This window comes from Hyla sarda, chromosome 9, assembly GCF_029499605.1.
Source record: "Hyla sarda isolate aHylSar1 chromosome 9, aHylSar1.hap1, whole genome shotgun sequence".
Lineage (NCBI taxonomy): Eukaryota > Metazoa > Chordata > Amphibia > Anura > Hylidae > Hyla > Hyla sarda.
In genome coordinates, this window is record NC_079197.1 from 21,368,934 (window position 1) to 21,383,422 (window position 14,489).

Sequence of the window (14,489 nt, forward strand, 5' to 3'; positions counted from 1 at the left end):
GGACATCACCTGAAGCAGTAATTGCTTGCACAGCAATGCATTGAGTTTCTTTTTAGAAGCCATTAGAAGGCATCTCCTGTACCCAACCAGCTGTTGCTAGGTGACTGTCTTTTCCCTAGAGAAATTGTACTTTGCAGGTCATAGATTCCCGCAAACACTTTTCAAATAGAAAACCCTGAGATGCTTGGCAGTGCGCCCCTGCCTGTGTAAAAACTACCATATCCCATTATGACAGTGTTTCTCAACCAGGGTGCCTCCAGCTGTTGCAAAACTACAACTACCAGTATGCCCAGACAGCCGAAGGCTGTCTGGGCATGCTGGGAGTTGTAGTTTTGCAACAGCTGGAGGCACCCCGGTTGAGAAACACCACATTATGACCTGACAGCATGCAGCTATCTAAGTAGTTTTGCGAAAGCTGGAGAGCCACAGGTTGGAGATTACTGCTATAGAGCATCTTAAAGGGTCCTGCTTACCCTGACTGTGGGTTCTCCAGGCTTGCTGGAATTTGCAGTTTTGCAACATCTGGAGGTCTACAGTTTGGAGAAGACTGGCTTAGACTATAACAGCTATTGGAGGGAGTTACGTCAATAATGCGACTGGTTGACCACCACTAAGCCAACATACGCTCCATCTTTAAGAAGCACTTTTTTTTGCCTATATCATGCTCATTCACCATCACTAGTCCTACAGCACAATCTGTTTTATTCCAGTACAGCTGCATCCATGAATTTTATTACTCGAATTGGTCATGTGATCACAAGTCTGTCCCTCCAAAATCTTCTAGTGCCTAATGGTTGTCAAACTCATCACCTACCAGACCCCCACCCAGCTCCGTCTGCTACCTCCATGGGATCAGGATATATAGTAGTCATACACCTCCCCTCCAGCTCTATCTGTATACTGCTGCTATCTGTATGGTATCAGGATATATAGTAGTCATACACCTTCCCTCTATCTGTATACTGCTACTACTGCTGCTGCTATCTCTATGGGATCAGGATATATAGTAGTCATACACCTTCCCTCTAGCTCTATCTGTATACTGCTGCTGCTATCTCTATGGGATCAGGATATATAGTAATCATACACCTTCCCTCCAGCTCTATCTGTATACTGCTGCTGCTATCTCTATGGGATCAGGATATATAGTAGTTATACACATTCCCTGAGACTGTGTTCACACTTTTTTTTTGTCAGTTTTTTTGTTGTAATTTTTCCCAAATCATAGCAAAAATGGAGCCCATACTACAATTGTGCAAAATTAGGCAAAAACACGCAATTTTTAACCACAGCTTTGGAAAAAAAATAAATAAATCACTGCACAAACAGCTAAAATGCAGTAAACATGTGAAAACGCGGTAAGGGTTGGCAATATTTCTCTCATAAATGCATCAGAACTGCACAGTGTAAACTGATCCTGACCGACCTGGTGACCTCCAGAACTAACAGCCTGAGAAGCTTGAGATGGACAGCGCTAGTGATCAAACACCCAACCATTGACGATTCATGGGAAATGTATGCTGTATTATAGAACGCACATCATTGGGCATTTGTAAACTAAAATGGAGCCTATCCCATGCCTGCCACATCAGCAAAAAAGGTAAGCACAAGGTATACACAAGAATCTCTACATTATTCTCTGATAACAACCTGGGCTGCAGGATATAAGCAAAACAAAAATATTTCCCAGAATACTGCAGCACCGGAAAGTGAAGCACGGTGGAGACCAGACGCCAAAACCAAAGGGTGCGCAGGAGCGAGGGGTGGTAAATTAAGTTTTTTGTTTTTGTTTTATTACACATCCTGATCTGTTGTCAAGCTAGCAATAAAGAACATATGTAGTCATATGTAGTCTACATAATATAACTTTATTCTGCATCCTAGCACCTACAGCAGTGTTTCCCAACCAGTGTGCCTACAGCTGTTGCAAAACTACAACTCCCAGCATGCCCGGACAGCCGTCGGCTGTCAGGGCATGCTGGGAGTTGTAGTTTTGCAACGACTGGAGGCACCCTGGTTGGGAAACACTGACCTACAGCATCATAGGATGCCCCTTGCTGGTCATACCTGGCAATGCAGTCTATCTTCCAGTGAGCCGTTGGGTAGATACAGATATACGAGACAGTATTCCTCCCCCTGCATACAGTAACCAGCCAGGTCAATGATGTTTGGGTGGCGAAGGCTGTGGAGAAGTCAATGGAAATCGGAAACAACAAAAAGAAAGTACCGTCAGCACAATGGACATTTCACAATGAACATGTACAAACACATTCATGCCACAAAAACCAAGGTGCGTTCCTGGAAACAGCTGGGTTGTACAAAGAAATCTAAGTTTAACCTAAAAAAAAAGGGAACTACACCCACATGTGTTAGCAGTGTGCCTGTCAACATGAGTTGCCATTATTCGATTAATATAAAAAATAAATAAATAAATTTAAAAAAAAGGGCCGCTTCTGAAAAAAAAAAAAAAAAAAAAAAAGGACTTAGTCTTGTGACTTTCACACCCTTACCAAAAAGGGGAAGGAAAGAGCAATAGTAAGCAGAGACATAGCAGAGCTCACAATGTTTACTGCCTAGCAGCGGCACAACAGGGCAATACAGCGCCAAACAAGAGCTGCTTACAATCTATGAGAGAGTTGCTTGCTTTGTACAATGGTCCAGCCATCTTTTGAATGAGTAAAATGAGGCAATAAAACTGGCATGAGTCAAGTTTGAAAGTACATATGTGACATGCATGGGTGTAGGGGATACTGTTATATAAAATATAATGAAGTTCTGAATAGTGTAGAAGGGGGCAATAAATAGACAATGGACAGATTATGGTATGCCATAAATGAGATTTTAAGGCACATTTTAGATGTTGTAAATTCGCCAGGCAGGGGCAGCGGCGTCGCGCCAGGCAGGAGGCATCGGCGTCACGCCAGGCAGGAGGCGTCAAACAAAAAGATAAGCCTGGCTGTTACATTCAGGTTGGTTGGAGAATTTGGAGCAGGAAGACATTAGCAATGAGCAATAGAAATTAGGCAAGATGAGAATGAATCAGAGCAACAATAAATTGTGGCTAAACTAAATTATAGAGAGGAAACCAAACTTTTCAAGTTGAAAGTGATGATTCTTTAAAAGTGAAGCGAAAAAAAGTCATTTACCACAATCAAATATAAAAGGAAGTTTAGTAATACAGATCCATAAAAAAAAAATATATATATTACACACACACTTTATATAATATTATATATATATATATATATATATATATATATATATACACACACACACACACATACACACACATATTATATATATATGTATGTGTGTGTGTATATCCATCCGTGTTTCTCACCATGTCAGCTTTTCTATCTCTGTCAGGAAACTCTTCTTCACTGTGCTCCATTCTAACTCCGAATCCTATAAATATACAGAGAGGTATAAAGCGTTTACAACAGACTGTGGACTGATTGACAGCAGCGCATACAAGTAGTGTCGCACAGACCTGCGGTGATGCTAGAGTGCAGAAATAGCAACACCCCTGTCCTCAGGTTGTGTGTGGTATTACAACTTGGCTCCACTTGCTTCAATGGAACTGAGCTGCAGTACCACACACAACCTTAGGATAGGTGTGGTACTTTAAAAAAAAAAAAAAAAAAAAAAAAAGAGCTGTGTTTTTGTAATCCTGGATAACCCTTTAAAGAGAAAACTAGGTGCTGTACACTTCAGCCAGCTGCGCAGACACAGGGCACCTACTGTGCTAAGTCTCTCAACGTCAATTTGCCAGTTATATGTATTAAGCTACGTTCACATGGTGGAACGTCTGCACGTAAAATTTCCGTGCAGACATTCCACGGACAGCCAAGCACTGGCAGAACATGCCGGCACTCGGAAATGTGCTGTCCCATAGACAGCAATGTATTTCCTTGCGTAATTCGCAGAAAGAATAGACATGTCATGTCTATTCTTTCTGAATCTGAATTTCCGCGGCAAAAACATTGGGCGCAAAAATTGTGCACAGTCCAGCAGAATCCCATTGTAATCAATGGGACTCTGCTGCAGTGGAATGTCCATGCAGAATTTTGTTCAGCGATTTGCCATTCTAGAGTCTGGAAAAGCCAAGACGACCCCCATATGGCAGCCATTTTCTTAATATCAAAATAAGAAGGAACCGATATAAAAAATATATATATTTTTATATAATTGTTAAAACGGTCTGCTTCTGCCAGATTGTAAAAGTATATATATTTAAAATGCCAATGCCAATGACCCAGAAGCTATCCAAGTGGTTATCTAGGTTTTCTTGGACATACATGGTGCATTGTCTTGAGCAAAATAAGGCCACACAAAGTAGCCATTGTATACAGCCGGGCAGCATACCTGCTTGAGCCGCTTGATTGCATATGCAGTGTTCCGGATGACTGCTTTATATACACAGCCGAATCCACCCTCTCCGATAAGAAAGGACTTGGAGAAGTTTCTTGTACCTTGGATCACATCTTGGAAATTCCACAATAAATGCTTAGAGGGTGCAAGCAAGTGACTGTCATCAGGAGATTCCTGGAAGCAGAAATGAGAAGATTAAGAACAATGGGGGGGACATTTATCAATACGAGTCTGTGTGCAACCACTTCACAGCATTTTTTGCTGTGTTTTTGGCTTACGTGCGCCAAAATTTATCAAAACGGCGCACAAATAAATAAAAAAAATTAATAAATAAAATCACCCGAGAACTTGCTGTAGGATGTCACTTTCTCAAAAGAAATGCAGAAGGGGTATGAATTTTTTCTAGTTTTTTTCTCAATGTTTGAGCATATAATTTATGTGCCTTTAAAAAAAAATTAAATAAATAAAAAAAGACGCAGTTACTATATCTCGCCCACAGCATAGTCAAGAATGAAGCACTTCAGTCACTTTTGCCAAAGTTGTCTATTTTGAAATTTGATTTCCCGCCAAACTGCAGCCAATAAATCTCCCCCAATATGCTTAATAGTTCCCTATAACAATGTAACCTGATCATTATTTTACATTACTTGGACAGTTCATGTTCTATGTCTAACAGAAACCTTATAAAAAAAAAAATATAAAAAAAAAATATTACTTACAGACTGCAATCTACAGGTTAGGAGCACCATTACTAGGAGTGCCATGGTGGGGTCATGCCTATGGTCTCCATGCTGGCATTTTAGAGGTTAAAGGGGTTATCCAGGAAAAAAAAACAAAAAAACACTTTTTATATATCAACTAGCTCCAGAAAGGTGAACAGATTTGCAAATTACTTCTATTAAAAAATCTTTATCCTTTCAGTACTTGTGAGCTGCTGAAGTTGAGTTGTTTTTTTTCTGTCTAAGTGCTCTCTGCTCTTGGGAACTGTCCAGAGTAGAAGCGAATTCCCCATAGTAAACCTCTTCTGCTTTGTGCAGATCACCAGACAAGCAGAGATGTCAGCAGAGAGCACTGTTGCCAGACAGAAAAGAACAACTCCACTTCAGCAGCTGATAATTATTGGAAGGATTAAGATTTTTTAATAGAAGTAATTTACAAATCTGTTTAACTTTCTGGGGGAATTTTTTCCTTATGAAGGGGCGGCATATGGCTAAGATAAGTCATCACGTTATATTCAGTAGGGGTCTGACCTTCACTAGAGTGAAGTTACTTTAGCCTGCATAAATGACTTCAGCTTTCAGCAGAATGGGAGTGCGGAATCACGGAGGTCTATGAGCTTTAATTTGAGGCCGTATTTCACAAGCGGAAATTCAGAAGTATGAATGGGAGTGCAGAATCACATCGAAGTCATAATGGGCTTTAATTTGAGGCCGTAATCTGCAAGGGGAAATTCTGCCGTGTAAATAGACCTATACTCATTCCCAGATGTCTGACCACAACATGCTGCTCCTCTTCATCAGATTTCAAAGTTAATTTTTTTTTTTTAAATTCGTTTTATTAAACAGGAAATAAAGTTAACAAAACAGTAAAACCAAAACATATGGCTCCGCACAAGCCATGTTTACACACGACAAAATTCCCACGCAGGGGAGGCAATGATATATATCGGGATAAAAGCATAGTACAGCGGTCAGGTGCTGTGTAAATAACGTAAGAGTGCTCCGTGACATAGTAAAACCAATGTATCGTATATAGGAAATGGGAATCACTATGGGCACTATCCGCAAGCCACTGCCACTGTCAAAACAAAAAGAGATGGGGGGGGGGTTGGACGGGGGGAGTAAGGAGAACGAGAGAATCAGTTAACGTAGGATTAAACAAAACAAAAAGGAAAAAAAAGTATAAAGGGAAAACACTAAAAAGGCAAAATAAAACGAGAAGGGGAAGGAACAGAGGGGGGGATCAGAGGGAGGGTCCCCAGGTAGACAACAATCAACAATTGTCTCGGGGTGGAGTGCGAGGCAGCAGTGCGTCCCTAGATGTATAATAGTCACGGGCTGTAAACAGAGTAACAGTAGAAGCGATTTCAAAGTTAATTTATCATTGTTGGGGGGGGGGGAGATTTATCAAAACCTGTGCAGAGGTAAAGATGCCCAGTTGCCCATAGCAACCAATCAGATCCCTTTCATTTTGCAGAGGCCTTGTTTAAAATGAAAGAAGAAATCTTATTGGTTGCTATGGGCAACTATTCCTCTGCACAGGTATTGATAAATCTCCCCCATAGCCTTTAGGAAGTGAGTTTTAAAAACAATTCAGACCACCATTTTGTATGATTTTCTCTCCTCTGCAACTTTTCTATACAAAAAAAGTCGCAAAGTTGCAACTTTTTGGGCGACATTTGCTCTTGATAAATCCGTTACCATTGAAAACTACTATTTACTTTTCCAAGATCATTTCTAGGTTTTTGCTACCAAAAAATAAATAAAATTAAAAATGCTTTAGTGCACATGTGATATTTTATGCGCCAAATATAAGCAAAAAAAATGAAAATAATAAAGAAAGAAAGAAAAAATAAATAAGTGCCCCCCACCATTTCTGGACCCATAGACCCATGCTGTGTAGATAACCTAATGACCTGTATTTGAAGGGGTATTCCGTCAGCTGATGACAGGAGCCTGTCTGCTTCAATGGGTGGAGCGATTGCTTGGTGGGAGAGAGATCAATCTGCAACTAATTGTATTTTTGCAACAGCTGTAGGCACCCTGATTGGAAAACACAGGTCTTTTGAATGGATGCAGCTCATTTATGTTTCAATGGGTGGGGTGGCTATTGTGTGGGAGGGAGGAAAATGGAATTATGGGATTTGTGGGCAAGTGAAGGAAACTCAAACTGGTTATATTTTTGTGATCTGGTATTTCCTCAGTGTTATGGTAATCTCACAACATTAACCCCAAGACAAGCGCAGATCCATCTTAGCATGTCCATTACTGTCTGGCAGGTACACACTAAAATAACTTTATGGTGGATAACCCCTTTAATTTCCCCTTCATCTTTAAACTCCTGGAAAGCCTGGTCTACTTTTGTCTAAACCTGTTAACCCAACACAGTCAACTTAATAAAAGGTATCAAAGGACCTCCTGAAATCTCAAGGCAGCTACTACCTGTTGATCCTTCTAGATCTCTCTGTATCATCAGACACTGTAGATCACCAACTCCTCTTCGCTGTGCTCCTCTCTATCGGCATAAAGCATTGTTAGGGTGGGTTCACACTACGTTTTCTCCCATACGGGAGCGCATACGGCAGGGGGGAGCTAAAACCTCGCGCTCCCGTATGCCTTCGTATGCGCTCCCGTATGTCATTCATTTCAATGAGCCGGCCGGAGTGAAACGTTCGGTCCGGTCGGCTCATTTTTGCGCCGTATGCGCTTTTACAACCGGACCTAAAACTGTGGTCAACCATGGTTTGAGGTCCGGTTGTAAAAGCGCACACGGCGCAAAAATTAGCCGACCGGACCGAACGTTTCACTCCGGCCGGCTCATTGAAATGAATGACATACGGGAGCGCATACGGTGACATACGGGAGCGCATACGAAGGCATACGGGAGCACGAGGTTTTAGCTCCCCCTGCCGTATGCGCTCCCATATGGGAGAAAACGTAGTGTGAACCCAGCCTTACCCAAGAGCAGTCCTCAAGTCCACCAAACAGGTCATGATTTAAAAGGGGTACTCCGTTGCTAGCCTTCTTATCCCTTATCCAAAATGGATAAGATGTCTGATCGCAGGGGTACAGCCGCTGGGACATTATGTTCAGAACGCTGGCTTTAAGCGGCCGCGCTAGTGATGTCATGCCACGCCCCCTATTGACCTCACGCTACGCCCCCTCCGTTCATGTCTATGGGAGGGGGCGTGACTACTGTCATGCTCCCACCCATAGACATGAATGGAGGGGCCTGGAGTGGCGTCACGCTGATGACACCCAGCTATATACTTCTGATGACATCTCCCCTGCACTCCAAGACCGTAGTAATTGTCTGTCTGCCGTCTAAAACAGAATATTAACCCAATATACTAACTCTTTCTAAAACCAAGGCTTTGCTTGTGCTACATCCAGACTTATTCCCAACACCCACAGTTTTAAACATGTCCTAAAAATACATCTCTTATAACTTTCTCTAATCGGTCTTCACTTTCCCCTCTCCCCTTTGGTTTATTTAGCAGTGTTCCCGTATTTCATGCAGACCGGCCTCATCCACCTTTATATGCACTACCCTATTTGTATATGACTGCTGGACCTTTATACAGATCAAAACAAATAAAGCACTTTGCCTTTTGCCTCAACACCCTTCCTCATTAGCACTTGTGGGCAGGGACCTCAATTTTGTAATGCCCGATTGCCTTTATCTCCCCAGAATTGATAAGTGCTCCAGAATATGTTGCCACAAAATAAATATTTTCGTTAACAATCAAGGTCTACCACCGATCATTCCTATAACGCTCCTATAACCTAGGAATTTTCTCTACAGATTTTGTGCAGACTTATGTTTCCATGGTAGCAGACTACAAACAAACTGATCCTGTAGTCATACTGTCTTATTAGTTCCCTAATTTTTACTATAATACATGTCATAGGTTACAAGTAGAGGAGTATAGATAGAACAGACTGCAGGATGAGACTATACAGGGTCGGCACAGTTCTTTAAAATAGTACGTAAAATGGTTGAAACTGTGGACTTACTTGAATTGTACTGCTATTAGTGCTGTCCCTGTTCTTGTCCGAACTTGACGCTTTGGATGGGCAACTGCTGCTGCTCATTAGGTGTGGAGGAGGGGGGCCAGGAAAAGGTAGTGGGTCCCCTAAGAAAAAGACAATGCATACATATTAAATAAGTTGGAGCAAATTAAAAATAAAAAAATAAAAAAAAACAGTCCTCCCCATACCAATGCTGTGTTGCTGCTATCCTAATGGTCCCGTACAGAGTGACACAGGAAAGGTCAGACTGCAGTACTGACTCGTCTTAGCCAGTGGTTGGCATAGCAGCCATTTCCTTGTGTTGAGATGGGGACAGGTGGAGATTAGTGGGACCCTGAGCACTGATCAGAATGTCAGTATGATGATGAGACAAGCACTCTTAAAAAGGGATATTCCAGGATTTTTTTTTATTTGACTATGCTACAGGGGCTGTAAAGTTAGTGTAGTTCCTAATATACTGTCTGTATCTGTGTGACGGTTTTCTCACAATTGTTCTGTGATTTTCACCCCAATATTTATTTTTAACAGCATACAAAATGACTGTTGTCTTGGGTTTTTCCAAGGTAGTCAGCTGATGACAGGGAGCCTGTCTGCTTCAATGGGTGGAGCGTTCGCTTGGTGGGAGAGAGATCAATCTGCAACTAATGCAACAGCTGTAGGCACCCTGATTGAAAACCACAGGTCTTTTGAATGGATGCAGCTCATTTCAATGGGTGGGGTGGCTGATGTGTGGGAAGGAGGGAAATGGAATTATGGGATTTGTAGGCAAAGGAGGAAACTCAATCAGGAAATACCAGTTCACAAAAAGCTAGCCACAGTATTATGGTAATCTCACAACATAGCCATTTATCCCCAAGATAAACGCAGATCCTTTCTAAGCATGTCCATTACTGTCTGCCAGGTACGTACTAAAATCACCTTATGGTGGATAACCCCTTTAAATCAAAGGCTCTGCATTGTGTTAATTTTCCACATATCCAGGAAGAATAACAGAGGATTAACAACTAGGTGCTACCTTTCCCCTAGTCAATCAATCACTACACAATCTGCCACAAACTGCCAATGTGGGGCTGTGAGGGGATTTCAGCTAACAGTGGGCCATATATTTCCAGGAGTAGTAGAGACGCAGTCACCACAGAGTTGCAGAGGTAGAGTACAGTACCAGAGGAAGATGCAGCGTCTGTAGAAGGCAGCTTTTTCTTCTCCAAGTGACTGTGTTCTGGGCAAGGCCAGGTCTGTGTGACATGAGAAGATCGATTGGCTGGAGGAGTGTTCTGAGATGCCACCAATGAAGATTCATATTCCAGCCTCCCTATGGAAGAGTAATAAAAATAAAAATATTTAATAAATCAACTAATATATGTAAAATTATTTTCTAAATATACACAAGCAGCAGCACTCTTGGTCAATGAAGGCTGCAGCAGAACTCTTGGGGCCACCTCCGTGTGGTGGATGGGGGACACGTTTTGATCAAAAAGTGAGCTAAGGGCCTCCATTTTTTGGCCAAGAGTGCTTCTGCAACTTTCATTTTGTATACTTTGTATTTGCCCCAGCAGCGTGCACCCGTGTACTAGGTAGTTGTGCTGGCTGTTTTTTTTTTGTTTTGTTTTTTTGTTATGCAAAAAGTTAGGGGGAGTGGCACCCTCTTTAGCAGTGCACCCCTGCCTGTTCATAGGAGGGTTATTAAATTGATGGATCCTGCATGTCACCCAGTCAGAGGCCATATGCCCAGCAGAGGCGAGTAGAATGTGTGTGTGTGTGTGTGTGTGTGTGTGTGTGTGTGTGTGTGTGTGTGTGTGTTAGGGTCCCATCCGAAGTGAGGCCACCTTCAGGGTGGTGGATGAGGACATGTTTTGATCAAAAAAAGTGCGCTAAGAGCCTCCTTTTTTTTAGACCAAGAGTGCAGCTGTAACCTTCATTATGTATACTCTAGGGCAGGGTTTCCAAACCAGGGTACCTCCAGCTGTTGCAAAACTACAACTCCCAGCATGCCCGGACAGCCAAAGGCTGTCCGGGCAAGCTGGGAGTTGTAGTTTTTCAACAGCTGGAGGCACCTTAGTTGGAAAACACTGCCCTAGGGGTTATAGGGGTAAAAATCTTAGCTCTGTATTCACACGTCCTAGAATTTACATTTCTGAAAGCAAAGAGGTAAGGGTTTTAGTAGTTTAACGTGTAAGGCTTTTTTTTTTTTTTAAAGGAACTGCACATAACCATCAGTTTCTCCTAAATATGGTCTTAGGATTGCTAGTTTCAGCAGCAGGATCAGTCCATTAATAAAATACAAAGCTTTGGGAATCTCAAGACCCTCCTGCTGCTCCCCGACAAAATTACTAGCGCACAGGAGCAGCCTCCAAGCAACAGGCTATTATAGAAAGTATGTATAATGATAGAAACCGAGCGAGGGTAGGAGCTCCCTGTGGCGTCGCATCTTATTAATGGAAAGGCTCCTGCAGCTGATGGGAGAAAACGTGTAGAAAATACAGGATGGAGACTGGAGATTGTTTAAAATGGCCCCAGCAACAATGACGACAGGCAAAACATCACACATGAGACGCAATGTCTGAAAACTGGGCCCAAACATAACCATCCTAGACAAATCGGCATTACTGCTAACTACTACGGGGTTTCCCAATTAGCGTGCTATTGCGTACCAAGTCAATCTTTGTAGAAATAGTTATTGTCTAGCGATAGTACTGTGGATGTCCGGCACAAGTTGAGTTCTCACATTGCGGACAAAACTTTATGAATATATATATATTTTTTTTTTTTTTTTTTTTTTTTTTTTAACTACAGTGAAACATCTCCAAAAGAGCAAAGACCACCCCCTTGTCCACACAGATTCTTAGGCCACCATTCATTTTGCATAGTGCCATCTTCTGTGAGAAGACCACCCATTAGAAAAACCCTTTTCTACACAATTTTGGGTGGTCTTCTCAGAGGTTTCTCTGTTAACAGCTGATAAGCTGCAGCTTTGCTGTAAGACAGTGTTGCCAGTAACAGTAAGGCTGGGTTTACACATCATATTTTGTTCAGTATTTTTAGGCAATACCAGGAATGTAACAGGCACAGAAGAATGAGCAAATCTTTCCACTGTAGTCTCTGTGTCGGTTTCACTTCTGGTTATGGCTTAAAATACTGACCACAATAAATATTATAATATATATATATATTATATATACATATATACATACACACATATACATACACACATATACATACACACATATACATACACACATATACATACACACATATACATACACACATATACATACACACATATACATACACACATACATATACATATATATATATATATATATACACACCTAACCTTAATATGCTTGAAGCTGAAATTAAATACCAAACCAGCTTACATGTTGGTGAAGTTTAAAACGGCATCACACAATTTTTCCCTGTTACAATTCATGTGAAAAAAAAAAATGGCAAAAAAAAATGCACCACACATTTACATATGTGTAAGTTATGGAGGAGTCTTAGAAAAAAAAAAAAAAAAAAAAAAAAAAAAAAAAGACACACTGGGTGGAAAAAAATAAAATAAAAAAAATAAAATAAAAAAAGCTTTGCCTTTATAGGGTAGGTTCCAACGGTAGGAATGTCCACCATGGTGGAAAACATGGTGGACATTCCGCACCTTTTGGGAGACCAGCAAATGCTAGGACAGCTCAGAAATGCGCCGGCTTGTAGACGGCAATGCATTTCCGAGCAGAATCCTGTAAATTTCACCATGGGCATAGTGCAGCAGAAACCCGCCGTGTGAACACACCGTAACCCTGTGCTGCTGCTGAATGCACTGGACAATGGGGGAGATGTATCAAAATCTGTCCAGACGAAACGTTGCCGAGTTGCCCATAGCAACCAATCAGATCGCTTCTTTCATTTTGACAAGGCCTCTGAAAAATTAAAGAAGCGATCTGATTGGTTGCTATGGGCAACTGGGCAACGTTTCCTCTGGAAAGGTTGTGATAAATCTCCCACAATATGTACAACAATGATTTGAATGATGCAGAAATAAGAGCTCGGATGGACTTACAGTGTTCAAAAATGCTGAGAGCTCGCAAAAAACTCATCTGCCTTAAGATGAACAGCAGGTCCTTCAATCGAGCGTTTCGGTTCATCCAGTGCCACATGATCACTTCTGTTCGACTCCTCCGGTGTCCCTGTTGTTCCAGCAGACGCAAAACTGTCTGGTCAGGAATAATCATGGCAGCTGCAAAACAGAAAACATAACCACAGTCACCGACAAGCAAATCGCCATAGATGAGCATTATCCTGCCGCCTTGGACACCAAATCTAAAGCCTATTCTGACTCTTATTTGCCGTGCAGCTGATTTCATTCTATTGTTCCCTGTTATCAGCTGGAGGGGGCGGCAGTGGTGACTGTAGCGTCAGAGACTTTCAATTACATATAACTATGACGTATTGTGTAACGCCACAGCTGTTAGATTCCATGGTCAGACTTTTTTTTATTTTTTATTGTTCATTTTGCCTGTGGGGGCGCTGCAGAGAAATAAAACGCTTTAGTTCTATGGCACAGGTCGATGGACTTTATAAATGAGCGCTGATTTTACAGGTTGGTGCTCATTTACAAGGCTTGACTATTGTGCGGGACAAATCCCTCATGAGACCCTTTGCTTCTGTCAATTGTCGGCCACACATCCCCTTTACACAAGGGATTTTTTGACAGGTCAGGACCAAATGATCAGACAACAAACCAGCTCATTCGTCAGCTGATCCCTGGACCAGCAATTTTACTGGATAGTAACATATTAGAGTGGATTGTATGACATGACAACCTCACGTTTTCTGCAAAGAACTTTCACTGAAAAATAGTAGAGTCTAGGACCACTGGTGGTGAAGCAGCCAAGAAACCAAGCTGTATATGGGGCTGCACTACAAGCAAGAGGAGGGGCACAGAGACACAGGGGCACAGAGACAGAGAGACAGACAATTACCATTTTGTCTCAGTTATGGCATGTAAGTAACCACAACACACATCAGAAGAAAATCTTCTAGTCATCCATGGTGACATGCTCCCCACCCCAGTAGTACATGTCCCTACCTATCAATTTTGGATTAAATGGACACTACCAGAATGAAAATAAAAAAATTAAAAAAATTGTTTTATATGTTGTACATCTTGGCATAACATTAACCTTTCTAATATAAGTCAGAATTGTTAATTATATATATATATATATATATATATATATATATATATAATATTATATTATATATATATATATATATATATATATATATATATATATATATATATATATATATATATATATATTATATTATAATATATATATATATATATATTATATTATATATATATATATT

The 14,489-nt window shown here is 41.2% G+C and overlaps 1 protein-coding gene across 1 annotated transcript in view; it reads right to left on the reverse strand.

The window, feature by feature from the left end:
• IRAK1 (interleukin 1 receptor associated kinase 1) overlaps positions 1 to 14,489 on the reverse strand; it is a 67,205-nt gene that overhangs the window by 22,693 nt on the left and 30,023 nt on the right. Inside the window, exons 2-7 of the mRNA XM_056539998.1 lie at positions 13,177 to 13,353; positions 10,285 to 10,434; positions 9,108 to 9,226; positions 4,366 to 4,545; positions 3,341 to 3,405; positions 2,068 to 2,182 (exon numbers count right to left, since the gene is read on the reverse strand). Coding sequence (XP_056395973.1) covers positions 2,068 to 2,182; positions 3,341 to 3,405; positions 4,366 to 4,545; positions 9,108 to 9,226; positions 10,285 to 10,434; positions 13,177 to 13,353 — 806 coding nt within the window. The remainder of the gene's footprint in view (positions 1 to 2,067; positions 2,183 to 3,340; positions 3,406 to 4,365; positions 4,546 to 9,107; positions 9,227 to 10,284; positions 10,435 to 13,176; positions 13,354 to 14,489) is intronic.